Source organism: Staurois parvus, unplaced genomic scaffold (genome assembly GCF_062004578.1).
Source record: "Staurois parvus isolate SC_StPar_1 unplaced genomic scaffold, SC_StPar_1.0 ptg001040l, whole genome shotgun sequence".
In the NCBI taxonomy this organism is placed as follows: Eukaryota; Metazoa; Chordata; class Amphibia; order Anura; family Ranidae; genus Staurois; species Staurois parvus.
The window spans coordinates 1-14043 of NW_028318836.1; the positions used below are offsets into that span (position 1 = coordinate 1).

The 14043-nt window shown below is 43.0% G+C and overlaps 1 protein-coding gene across 1 annotated transcript in view; it reads left to right on the forward strand.

Annotated features, from left to right (window-relative positions):
• Positions 1-2200: 2200 nt before the first annotated feature.
• Positions 2201-14043, forward strand: part of LOC149440987 (U4/U6 small nuclear ribonucleoprotein Prp31) — a 210285-nt gene continuing 198442 nt past the window's right edge. Inside the window, exons 1-2 of the mRNA XM_089657906.1 lie at positions 2201-2325; positions 3247-3344. Of these exons, the coding sequence (XP_089514032.1) occupies positions 2244-2325; positions 3247-3344 (180 nt within the window). The 5' untranslated portion in view covers positions 2201-2243. The remainder of the gene's footprint in view (positions 2326-3246; positions 3345-14043) is intronic.

Genomic DNA, 14043 nt, shown 5'->3' on the forward strand with positions numbered 1-14043 from the left:
GTAAATTTGCGTGTCATCGGCGTAGAGGTGATAGTTGAAGCCGTGGGAGTGTATCAGTTTGCCGAGGGAGGAGGTGTAGATGGAGAAGAGAAGGAGCCCGAGGACCGAGCCTTGGGGGACCCCAACAGAGAGGGGGAGGTGGTAGCATTATAGGTAACGCTGAAGAAGCGTTGGGATAGATAGGAGGAGAGCCAGGAGAGAGCGGAGTCTGATGTCGAGGAAGTGTAGTTTATTAAGGAGGAGGGGGTGGTCGACTGTGTCGAAGGCCGCGGAAAGGTCAAGGAGTAAGAGGTGGAGGAGTAGGTGAGGAAGGCAGATTTGTAGAGGGAGAACGCTCGAGGGGATTTGGTTTTGCACCATAATCGTTCCAGCGCACGACTGTGTCGTTTAAGATTTTTAGTTTGGTCGTTCTGCCAGAGTTGAAGCGGTCGGGGTCTAATGCTATGTGTGGTTAGAGGTGCTAAGGAGTCTAAGGCAGCTGACAGTGAGTCGTTATACGCAGTAGTGGCCAGGCCAAGGCATGACAGTGGAAGGATACTGTCGTACAGACGGTCAGCTGCAGAGTGGAGAGGGGCCGGGTTCAGGTTGCGGAGGGTACGGCTGGTGATGGTTTGATGTTTGGGGGGGAGGCGTTATAGGACGGGGAGTCGGAGAACGTAATGAGGTTGTGGTCAGAGAGAAGGAAAGGGGTGTTTGTGAGGTTGTGGAGGGTGCAGAGATGGGAGAAAAGGAGGTCCAGGGTATTCCCATCTTTGTGGGTGGAGGACTGTGTGCACTGTGTGAGTGCAAAAGAAGAGGTTAAGTGGAGGAGTTTGGATGTAGCAGGGTTGTTGACATTGATAGGGATATTGAAGTCTTCAAGGATGATGGTGGGTAGCTCAGAGGAGAGGAAGAAGGGCAGCCAGGCGGAAAAGTCGTCAAGGAAGCGGGATACGGGTCCAGGAGGCCGATTACTCCAAGCCTCAGAGGGGTGGGAGAGAAGAGTCGGATGCAGTGGGCCTCGAAGGAGGAGAAGGATAGAGAGGGGGGGTTTGGGTGGACCTGGAAGGTGGTCAGCGGTGACAAGAGCCCGCCGACCCCACCACCTCTATGACCGCTCGGTCTGGGTGAATGGGACTCTCCATAGGAGAGTACCGCATGGGAGGCGGAGTCAGTGGCTTGGAACCAGGTTTCGGTGACCGCTAGGAGGTTGAGGGGAGTGGGAGATAAAGAGGTCATGGATGGCGGTGAGCTTGTTGCAAACCGATCGGGCGTTCAGGAGTGCAACCGAGAGTGGAGGGATGGATGCAGGTAGGAGGGGGACAGGTATAAGGTTGAGGGGGTTGCGGCGGTTCGTGGGGGTAGGAGGGTGCCTAGTGGGTGAGTGAGGTGGTGAAGGACCAGGGTTTGGGGAGATATCCCCAGAGGTTAGGAGAAGGAGAAGTGAGGAAAGTAACATGGGAGCGGGATGTACATGAGCGTACATGCCTTCCAGTCCTGGTGTTTGGGTCAGTAGGAGAGTGAAGTATCAGCAGGAGGTGATGAGAGCAGTAGTAGGGAGATGGTAGCAGTGAGGGTGAGATGTACACGTTTTGGGGTGGAGCAGAGGGGTAAAGAAATGAGATTTTGGGAACACAAGAAAGTAATATGAAAAGGATGAGTAGAGGGGACATATTAAAAAGGTACTCGGAGTGGCACTCAGACTTGTAAGACATGTTTCCCAGGGTGTTTGCTTGCAGTCTGTCCAGCATGCAGTAGTTTCTTGCTGTTGTTGTTGTCTATATATCTATATATCTGCACTAATAATCACAATGGATAATCAAAAATGAGTTGTGAAACATATACCAGCTTAACACAGAAACTCTGATATTAGACAATCGGCAATAAGTACATAAGAGTGCAGCACTTAAAGTGACAAATCATAAGAAAACAGTGAAAAGTGTGTAAAAAAAAATAAAAAAAAAATAGTCCATCCAAAAATGAAAGAAAAGTCCCAGAGGCTGTGATGAAACAAAAGAAATCCAAGGATGGTTGTTGTGTCACCAACCACTACTACAGAAGGCTTACCAGAAAGTCATTACCCCCTTTTAAGTGTGGTCAATCATGCTTTGTTAAACAATCCAGAAAGCCTGACACTCGAATCCTCCTCCAGATCACCAGATCTACTGACCACAGACACTATATAACTGACCAGCAACAATATATAATATTTACCATTTGTTATTTTTGTTTTATTATTAACTGAATTTATTTTCTCACCAGTCATGGGTCCTGTGGAAGCTGCTCCTGAGTATAAAGTAATTGTGGATGCAAATAATTTGACTGTGGAAATTGAGAATGAGTTGAGTAAGTTACATGTCTTTTAACTTTGCATTAAAATTATATTTTACTTCGTTGCATGCCCAACATTTTTTTCACTTTTACCTGATAATTTGCAGCCTGAAGTGTGTATTTTGAGGGTGGTTGATGTTGTAATTGGATTTATTATTATTATTATTCAGTATTTATATAGCGCCAAAGGGTTTGCTCAGCACTGTACAATAGCAAGGGGGACAGAACATGAGACAAAACAGTAACAATACAATACACGAGGGGTTTGAGGGCCCTACTCTTTCAAGCTTACAATCTAGGAGGGAGGGGAAGTGGTACAGGAGGAAGTGGCTGTGGGGGATGGAGTGGTGGGAGAAGTGGAGGAGATCGGTTGTTAGGTGAGGGTGGGGTAGGCTTCCCTGAAGAGATGGGTTTTCAGGGTGCGCCTGAAGGTGAGGAGGGTAGGTGACAGTCTGATGGATTGGGGTAGGGAGTTCCAGAGGATGGGAGAAGTCCTGCAGTCCGGCGTGGGAGAAGGAGACCAGGGAGCTAGAGAGTAGGAGGTCCTGTGAGGAGCGAAGGGCACTGGTAGGGTGCTATTTGGGTATCAGGTCAGTTAGGTAGGTACATAATAAATTCCAGAAGATATTCATTTAGAAGTGTAACTTAATGGGTAACTCTAGTTTCATGGAAAAATTTACATTTATGCAGACCAAGCTTTGCTTTGTGACAATTGCAGTGCTCAGGCTCTGCATTTCCCAAAATAAAGCAACAGTGGTTTGCAGCCCTGTGGAATTATAATTCTTTGCAGGTTATGTTTAAGAGTATAGGTTTTCTACATATATGTTGAGGCAGTCTGGAATTTCAATAAGATAGTTTGAGTAAATCTGAATTTAAATGCTGTAAGCTATCACTTCATTCATATTATATCATATTTCATACATTCTATTTCTACAGATATCATTCACAAATTTATCAGAGACAAATACTCTAAGAGGTTTCCAGAGTTAGAATCCTTGGTTCCCAATGCTTTGGACTACATCAGAACAGTGAAGGTAGGTTGGTTTTATGCGAAGAAAGGAACAATATATACAACTATGGACAAAGTTTGTTGGTACCCTTATAGCTAATTGAGTCAGTTTCATTCCTCCTGAAAAGTGATACAATTAAAACCAATTGGCTCATGTATGGTTTGTGTGTATATTTGTTAAATTAAAGATAAAAATGCACTGACATTAAGTAAGTAAAAGAGGTAATGTATCAAAAAATTCCATCCGGTGGCATCATATCGTGGGTTCCAATGGTCAGTCCGTCCTGGGTAGTCATAGTTGTACAAATATGCCAAAAAACACTATAGTCTCTCGGAATTAAAACCAGGGGGAATTCAGACTGGTGTGTATGATTTGCAGGTCACTGTAGATAGCAGGAAGCAAGATCACTGGCCAGAGGGATGGGCCATCATGACATTGCATTTTGGGAGTGAGTGGGCGAAACTGCATGTTTTTGGGGGGGAGACCCCTTTCTTAGGCAAGGGAGGAGTGGGTGGGCAAGAGGCACCACAGAGGGAAGGAGGAGTCAGCAAAGCCCCATAGTGTCCATCTAGCTTCTAAGACACAGGTCACCCCCCCACAAAATGTGTCTGTGGTAAACGTGAAATGAGGCATGACACACGGTACAGTCAGGGCCGTGGATAAGGGGGTACCACCAGTTCTCCTGTAGGGGGCCCAGACCAGCAGGGGGGTGAATCAGATGTAGGCAGGGAGGGTGATTGGAACAGCGAAGGGGTGCTAACTCGAACTGATCCCCTGTATGGCTCTTTCTGCAGCAGCTGAAAGCTGATTTCTTCTCCTCTCCCTCCCATTGGCTTTCAGCAGCTGCAGAGAGAGCCATACAGGGGATCCGTTCAAGTAATTGCCCCCCTGCGTGCCCCCACTGCCACAGTGCTGCCGGCTTCCCTCCTTTCCACCGGCAGCTGCAGGCACTAGTACAATAGGATCCTTCAAGATGGAGAGTGGGGGAAGATTCCAGTAAATATGTCTCATTTACCGGCCCTTTTCTTTACTGATTGAACACAGTGAGTGATCTGTACCGATCATAACTGAAGCATAGTCAACTGTGGGGTTTTTTGTGGTCGGGAGGGTGCCTGTCAGGTTTGCTGTATGGGGCCCCTTGGTTTCTAACAGTATACAGTACAGGGGTTCACACAATTTTGCACAAGAAGAGTCTCTACAGATGTTAGGTAGTCAGGAAACTGTCTATCACATTTTGAGACTCTAAAATCAAAGGCTGGAAACGTTATTGTACTGAAAAGTTCATTTACAAAGTAAAAAAAAAAACCTGCAAAAAAAATCTAATTTTGTTTTAGTTAACGTTGTTAACTGTTCAGATAATTTTAGAAAAGCGCCACACTTTTGACCATATATAAATAAACACCTATAGCTGCAACTCCCAAACCCAAAAAATATTTAGGCATAAAAATATTGAAAAAATAGGAATGCGCTAAATAATTAAATGTAACAGCAAAATAAAATAAAAGTGTCCATAATTAAATATATGAAAGTCCAAACACCAAAAATATAACAAAAAGTCCTCTTGTGAAAATCATAACACCATGATCAATCCACCACCAAATAAATTGGATAAACTCACCAGAACTAAATGCTGATCAGGTTATAAACCAGCACAAGCGCTTTTGCTCTGGGAGCGATGAATAAAGCGATATCCAGATTATAGATGCAATACTCTGCAGTGGTAATCACATCTCCAGGTAACAAGCAGCAATACTCCGCAATGGTGGACAATATCTCAATGTAAGGAGCAATACTCTGCAGCCTGATCTCCCAGGATGAGCCTTTTCATATACTAACGTATCTCCATAAATCGAGGATTTAGCTCTGGTGAGTTTATCCCATTTATTTGGTGGTGGATTGATCAGGGTGTTATGATTATCACAAGAGGACTTTTTGTTATGTTTTTGGTGTTTGGACTTTCACATATTTAATTATGGACACTTTTATTTTATTTTGCTGTTACATTTAATTATTTAGCGCATTCCTATTTTTTCAATATTGTTAACTGTTGTTTGCTTTGCAGGAACACCAATCAACTGCAGCAGTAATCTGTGTATTCTGAGAGGAGCAGGGCCAGTGCCTGTGTCAATGTAGTGGGAGAGATTTCTCCATCCACAGTTTAAAAAAAAAAAAAAAAAAAAGTTTTTTTTTGTTTGTTTTTTCCCCAAAATAAAGTTTTATTGAATATATAAGATATGAGTAATACAGAGAATGGGGGGTAGTGGATATAACAATCGGGAGAACAAAAAGCAAAACAACCCCTATAACAATCAAATGTCATTTCCACAGTTATCAAGTAAATACAATATTAGCACCATGTGTTAAATAGCAATTCAGTATCTAACATTCAGGATGGCAAACTTTTCCTTTCTCTTCCCTTCCCTCCCTCCTCTCCCACCCCTTCAACCCCCTTTGATTCATGGAATTAGGCCCCCCTCACTTTCAAAGTCTTTTCAAAGTATGTATCAGTCCATTGTTTGCAAGTCAGCTGTAGTGACTAACACATGGCTAGGAGTATAAAAGTAGTCAAGTTTACTTGACAGTGAGTTTAATTTGTTCAGTCAAGAAACGTCTCTGTATTCGGTTTGTCAGGGTGTAGGGCTATAATGCATCGAAGTGTAGTGTGGCAGAGTCGATTAAGGATGTATTGTCTGGAGATCCGTATACTGCCTGCAGTAACCGTTTGCAGGGGTCGCCACAAAGAGAGGAGGGGAATGAGAAGAGAAAAGGAAGAGAAAAAAGAAGAAAAAGAGAAGGGGAAAAAACTAAAAGAAAAGGAGGGGTGGGGGAGAGGTGTGGGAGGGTTAGAGGGTTTGGGTACCCTGATTGTATTAGTAGAGGTCTGTGTGTATCGTTCCATTACATCGTACTTTAATCGGGCATAGGTGCGTGTAGGAAAGGTATGGCTGTGGGTAATATGGACTCATGTAGAACTGTAGTGTGTGCAGTACGTTTTTTATATTTTTAGCTTGTGATTGTGAGTAAAGGACGGTATTCAGTCAGAGACTCAGAGAGCGTATATATCTGGGCACCCACCTGATGCTCTATTCATTCATGGGGGGATTTTCATTTCCCGGATGTAGTCCTCAGAGGCTTGGAAATGGAGCCAGCATGCCCAAGTTGAAGTAAATTTTGTAGGTGTGTCTTTTGACACAGAGATTAATTCTTCCATTTTCGCTATTTTGTTTATCCTACTGTACCAGTTGGGTATAGTTTGGGTTTTAGAGGTTCCCCAAAGTATTGGTATGCACAGTTTGGCTGCATTTACCATCATAATGGCAAGAGATTTGAAGTAGGGGGGTGAAGGGGAAGGGGTGTAGTGCAGAAGGTATTGCGCAGGGGTAAATTCCAGTGGGTGGGTAGTAATCTGGGTCGTTTGTTTATGTACTTCTTTCCAGAAAGGCTGGATGAATGGACATTCCCACCAAATGTGTAAAATTAGTTCCTATTTCTTGGTGGCATCTCCAGCATTGGTCTGATATAGTCACATCAAATTTATGAAGAAGTGAGGGTATACGGTACCACCGTGATAGGATTTTGTAATTATTTTCCTGAATGGAGACATTGATGGATCCTTTGTGAACGTGTCTATATATTTGTTCCCAATTTTCTTCAGTAAGGTCTAGATGTAAATCATAAGCCCAAGATGTGCATGTTCTTCCCGTGGCACCAGATTCATACGTCCATAGCAGATTATGTAAAATAGAGATACTGTGTTGTAGAGGTTTATTGGAGGCGCACAATTTGTCAAAGGGTGTAAGGGAAAATTAAGTGTGCCTAGAGCCTTGTATAGATTTAGCAAAGTGTCTAAGTTGCAGGTATTTCCAGGTCGATATTTGAGAGTCAGGCCATTTCGCTTGGATGTGATTAAGTTCAAGGAAAGACTCATTCGCAAAGAGGTGATGAAGCCGCAGTCCCATATCCGTTTTTTTGCCTAAAAAAAAAAAAAAAACGATCATTCATTCCTGGAGGGAAATCTGTGTTCATTAGAATGGAGACATTGGACCAGGTACTTTTGAGATTCCTAATGTGGCGCAGGTCTTTTAAAAACATTGTAGGGTTGGGCCTATCGTTGGATGGTCTTTCAAATCTGTATTGGCGTGACGATGGTGTAGCCAGGGAATGGAACTTATGGGTATCTTGGCAAAGGAATTCTCTAGACTGACCCAGTCCTTAGTCTGAAAATGGGTCTTCCAATCTATTACACAGGCTAGGTGGGATGCCCAGTAGTAGATCTTGATGTTCAGCAGACCTATTCCACCTTTTGTTTTAGGTGTGGTGAGGTGATGATGGCTAATTCTGGGACGGTGTTGTTTCCACAGGAAGTGAGAGCAGGCCCATTTATATGTTAGATGCTGGTAGGTCAATGGGTTAAGTTTGGAAAAGGTATAAAAGGCGGGGTAGGATATTAATTTTGATAATGGCAGCACGTCCAAACCAGGAGAAAGGGGGTTTGGATCAATGCTCCATGTCTACTCTTGGAATTACATACCAATCCTTCACACGATAATAGCAGAGGTTTTATGAGGGGTTTTTGTTAGGAAGAGTAAGATATCATCATCTGCAAAGGCAGCAAGTTTATATTGTCTGTTGTTAATTCTTGTACCCTGGATATTCATATTTGCACGTAAGCGATGTAGGAAGGGCTCAAGAGTTAGAATAAATAGGAAAGGGGATAACGGGCAGCCTTGGCGGGTGCCGTTTAGGATATTAAAGGCGTGAGCCATTAACCCATACTTTTGCAGAGGGTGCAGAATATAGGGACATAATAAAGTGGATCAAGTTGGTGCCAAGTCCTAAGGCGTTTAAGGCAGCTTCAAGATAGTCCCATGCCAGCCTGTCAAAATGCCTTTTCTGAGTCCAGGGATAAGAAAAAATATTGTTGGCTAGATTTGGTGGACCAGTGCTGGATGTTTATTGCTTTTAGGGTATTGTCCCGGGGCTCCCGACCGGGTACAAGTTCCACTTGGTTCTTTGCTATGAGGTTTGTGAGCATGGGAAGTAGTCTATTTGCGAGTATTTTAGCGAATAGCTTAATGTCAACGTTCAACAGTGATATTGGCCTATAATTGGATGCTATGGTTGCGTCTTTGCCAGGTTTGGGGATAACTGATACGTAAGCCTCAAGTAGGCTGTGTTCTGGTGGAGTTGGTTTGGATAGTAGGTTAAAGGCTCGTAGAAAAGGAGATGCCAACAGGTCTGGGAAGGTTTTATAGTAAGCGGCGGAGGAGCCATCTAGGCCTGGGCATTTCCCTACTTTTGTTTAAGCGCCAATATGAATTCCTCAAGCTTTAATGGGCCATCCAGCTTAGTAGCCATTTGATGGGGTATTGGCTTGGGGCTATAGCGACTAAGAGTCTTCTAGGATTACTGTGCGTTGTCTGCAGTCATCAAGTGGTTTTGTTTCAGGGGGTAAGTTGTATAATTCAGCATAGAATTGTGCAAAGTGGTTTGCGATCTCTTCATTAGATATGAGCATTTGCCTTTGCGGTGTGCGTATTTGTCTGATCCTGGCATTGGCCTTTTCGTTTGTGAAGCTCTTGCTAAAAGTCTCCCATTTTTATTACAAAACTCATAGAAGAGCTTCTGTGATAACAGGTACTTGTGTCTGACTTTATAGCCTAGTTCTGCAGTTAAGAGAGATCGGGCGTGTTTCAGGTCTGTAAGTGTTTGTTGGGACAGTGTCATCTTGTGTGATTTTTGTTTGTTTTTCCAGAATTTAAATTTTTTGTGTAAGGGTATGAATAGATTCTTGTGAAATTAGTTTGCGTTTTGCTGCCATGGCTAGAAGAGATCCTCATATAACACACTTATGAGCTTCCCATCGAGTAATTGGGTTAGTGTCGTGTCGTTATTTGCAAAGTAGGACTCCATGTGCGTACGTAGGGCGTTAGCGTTTACCAGGTCAGTTAGCAAGGTAGCATCCAATCTCCACATTTTATTATAGGATAGATGTTCTGGGAAATTTAGGGTCATAGTAATAGTGTGATGGTCCGATGATAACATCGGTTCAATGGATGTGGTTTTTAAGAACTGGAGGTCTTTTTGTGTGATCCATATGTAATCTATTCGTGAGTAACGGTTGTGGGAGGGAAAAGAAAGCAAAATCCCCACCTTCAGGGTTGAGGGTACGCCAGGAGTCATGGAGTAGGAGCTCGTGCAGTTGCTGTTTTAATCTGTCGGAGAGCCCGGTATGGCAACGAGGTACCATAAGAGGTATCTTCAAGGGGATTAAGCACTAGATTAAAATCTCCACTGAGAATACGGATACCAGAGTGGAAAGAGGCTAATACCATGGTTATGGTATGAAAGAAGCTTACTTGAGCTGAATTGGGACTATAAATATTAGCTAGAGTAATCTGTCTCCCCCATAGTGTACCTGTCAGGGCTCCGGGTATGACCAGAGGTATGTGAACTGACGCAGGCTTCAGATATGTTATAAATATAATTTATTAATACTAACAATACATAAATGCAGTGCAATACTAAAACATAACACAGTGCAAACGAACCAAACCAAACCACCCACAGATAACAATACATACAGTGCGAGCGTAGTCAGGTAAGCCGGGTCAATAACAATCGGGCAGGTAGGAACAGGAGGAGCAGGCAGAGAGTAGTCAGGTCACGAGCCGGGTACAGCAACTAACGGGCAGGTAGGTACAGGGGGTCAGGCAGAGAATGGTCGGGGTCACAAGCCAGGGATCAAACAGGAGAAGTCAGCAGAGGTCCGGATCAGGCAGGGTCTGCAACAAATCAGTCAGACAGGAACAGGAATGCAGGTAACAAGATACAGGGGCCCATGGAAAAACACACACCAAGGCACAGACTGCAGGTCTGGCCATCCCTTAAATACACCTGCAATCAGCCTCAGGTGTTTTGGCTGACTGCAGGGGTGAGTCTCTGATTGCTGAGAGCACCCGCTGGCCAGCCCTGGTACTGCAGCCCACAAGGCAGGTGAGTCCCACCATTATTGGCAAGTCCATTCCTGACAGTACCTTTTAAGGAATATGTATCGTCCGTCCACATCCACGAGCGAGTCTGTAACTTGTATTGGTATATGTTTAGAGATGACAATAGCTACACCCTTTGTTTTTGCTAAGGGATTAGTAGCGTGGTACTTTATTAGTTAGTTTAGGGATATTCTCTGTTCTGAAGTGGGTTTCCTGTAAGAAAATTTTTTTCATGTGAGAATTTTCAAGCGTTTTTCTAGTATAATGAGACCCTTAGCGTTCAGGGATACAATCTTAAGAGAGGCACATTTTGATGTACAATATTTTGGGTCCATTTCAGGGTGTCTCTGTGTTGGCGAGTTTTCTGTCGGCTAAGTGGTATGAGAAGAATAACGGGTAGTGGAGTTTGAGGCAGGAGTGGATGGGGCAGTGTCTTGTGCTAGAGGAGGGGAGGAAAATAGAAAAAAAAAGGGGGGGAGGGGGGATTTTGAAATTCAGAAAAAGAGAATTAGAGTGGTAGCCAAGTCCGTGGCAGATTATAATTGCCTGTAGGGCTAAATAGAGACATCCGACAGCAGGGGTTAGGCCAGCTATCCTGTGTTGTAAGGTAGAAAAGAAAGGTGTCGGAGGTATTCAGCACGAGTTCAAGAACTCTGCTGTTGTGGGAGGTGGTAGGTCCTTGGTAGACGATGTAGTCAGACAAAGAAAAATGGAGTTGTAGAAGTGTCTAGACAGGACGGCACAGTCGGGTCCTAAAATTGAGTAAGGTAGATGTGTGTATGGGAGATCAGGCCGTGTATATGCGGTGGGGCATACAGAGGGTGCGAGGAGGTGCATTTCGTCTGTTACTCGTGTGTGCGGGGAGAGTAGTTTGTATGTCGCACTAGTCATGAGTTTTGTTATGGTTTGATTGTAGCGTGGGGGTATAATGGAAGTGAAAGTGTCTGCTAGGTCAGTTTAGAAAGTAACGTATATCAGTCCATCTAACGTGTCATCTGGAGTTATAGTTCCCGTGATTACTGCCCGCTGGGGGACTTTATGTATGTATGTGTGTGGCAAGAATAAGCAGTAATATACAACATTCTTATCGGACATAGTAAAGGTCATATGCATGATAAATCAACTATTACATCTAACCATTTTGGTCGAAAACAGGTAACATTGTAGGCGAGTGCTAATATATACATGTAGAAGGATCAGGTATAGCATATAAGGGAAATGAGGTGTTGAGCCAATAGGTCTTCCAAAATGGCCGCGATCGCACTTCCGGTTTGACGTCAACGCGTCCGACGTCATGTGTCACTGACGCGTTTCATCACTTCCTTTGACTTTATCTGAAGGTAAAGTCAAAGGAAGTGACGAAACGCGTCAGCAACACGTGACGTCGGACGCATTGATGTCAAACCGGAAGTGCTATCACGGCCATTTTGGAAGAGGGAACATGCGGTGATTGTTCCCTAGCTTGGTCCATATATCCTGTCTCTATTGTGAGGAGCTGCTTTTCTCAATCTGTAATGTAAGTTGCTGAATAAATTGGAATTGTTTTGAACCTACCTCATCTAATTACTGATCTGTTTATGAGGAAATTGGAGAAAAAGATGGGCAGAATTTGAAGAGAGAAACGATCCCAATCTTAGGATATGCCTTATTGATATACCCAGAGGGTAATTATTCATTGCTGCACGAGTTGGAGTGTTTTTTTGAGCACAGTTAATATAGTGTGGTGATACACACAGGAATGCTTCACTGATTGGTTGGAGTGTACACACTTTGGCGTGTTTTACATTATAAAGTTGGTGTATAATTTGAAGGATATGGAATATATGTGCATATATAGTTGAATGCATATATATCCATACTCCTGTTAATTCTACATATCCCTTTTTTTTTTTTTTTTTGCTGCACTAGTGTGGGGTATGTATTTTTTATTGTATAAAGGATATGACACTATTGTGAGTTTTTGTTTTTTTTGAGGTATATGATCACTACAGACTTCTGGAATTGGGAACAATTTTTGGAAGAAGTAAAAGATTGTTTCACGGATATGGTTCAGAATATTGGGGACTTTTGAAATCTTAATTTTTATATTGGACACTTTTGTATGTAGGTTGAATTGTTGGAAAAAGAAAAGTTTTCTGTGATATATTGTGATTAACTTTTAAGGGTGGAAGTAATTTACTTTTCTACATAATTAGGAGGGGTTTGAGTGAGTGTGGTGCGGTTTAATAAATATGTATACTGTATAATGCTCCTCGAGCTAGGATCAGAACGAACGACCATTTGTCTGACTTTTTTCCCTGCCGGCTCTTTTTGCTCTGGCATTGGAGCTATTAGCTATTCAGGTGTGGAGCTCCATGATACATTGAGGGCCTGCTGTTTGGTTCGTTGGAGGAGAAAATTTTGCCCTATGCTGATGACACTGTACTATGTTTACATGATGCAAATTCTTCTCTGCGAGCTGCACTTGAGGTCATTGATGAATTTGGACAATTTTCTGGGATTTGTATTAACTGGTCCAAATCGGACCTTTTTCCTCTCGATCCCCAAACTAAGGATTCCACAACCTCTACCTCGTTGCTGTGGGCTGATGCATTCAAATAGTTAAGCATACGAGTCACTTGAGATTTACAGAGCTTTATAGGTTGAATTTCCACCCCTTGCTGTTGTAGTTGAAGGAGCAGTGCACCACCTGGTCTGCCTTGCCACTTAACCTGTTGGGCTGCATAAATATTCTTAAAATGATCTACAGTTGTGTTCAAAATAATAGCAGTCAGACATCACTAACCTGATCAATCACTGTTTTTGGTAGAAATGATATTTCTATACGGCAAATAATTTACTAGCAGGTGTAGTAGAGTAATAGAAATCCAACAGTCATGACATGCATGCTGCTGATTCTGTGTAATTGAATGACTAATTGAAAGGGCATGTTCAAAATAATAGCAGTGTGGAGTTCTATTAGTGAGGTCATTGATTCTTTGAAAAACAGGTGGCAATTATTGCCCTTATTTAAGGAAGGAAGGCAGCAAATGTACATGCTGGTTACAGTGCATTTCTCTCTGAAATTCTGAGAAAAATGGGTTGTTCCAGACATTGTTCAGAACAGCATACCTTGATTAAAAAGTTGATTGGAGAGGGGAAAACATATAAAGAAGTGCAGAAAATGATAGGCTGCTCAGCTAAAATGATCGCAAATGCTTTAAAATGGCAACCAAAACCTGAAAGACATGGAAGAAAGCGAAAAACTACCATTCGAATGGATAGAAGAATAGCCAAAATGGCAAGGACTCAGCCAACAATCAGCTCCAGGAAGATCAAAGAAGGTCTAAAGTTACCTGTGAGTACTGTTACAATTAGCTTGGCTTCACATAGGCATCTTCTATCTACAAGAAGCCCCCGCAAAGTCCCACTGTTGAAAAAAAGACGTGCTGAAGAGGTTACAATTTGCCAAAGAGCACATTGACTGGCCTAAAGAGAAATGGGGCAACATTTTGTGGACTGATGAAAGTAAGATTGTCTCTGGCCACTAGACCCAAAAAGATCAGTTTGTCAGACGACCCCCAAACACTGAATTCAAGCCACAGTACACTGTGAAGACAGTGAAGCATGGTTGCGCAAGCATCATGATATGAGGATGTTTCTCTTACTACGGTGTAGGGCCTATTTAACGCATACCAGGGATCATTGATCAGTTTGAATACATCAGAATATTTGAAGAGGTCATGCTGCCC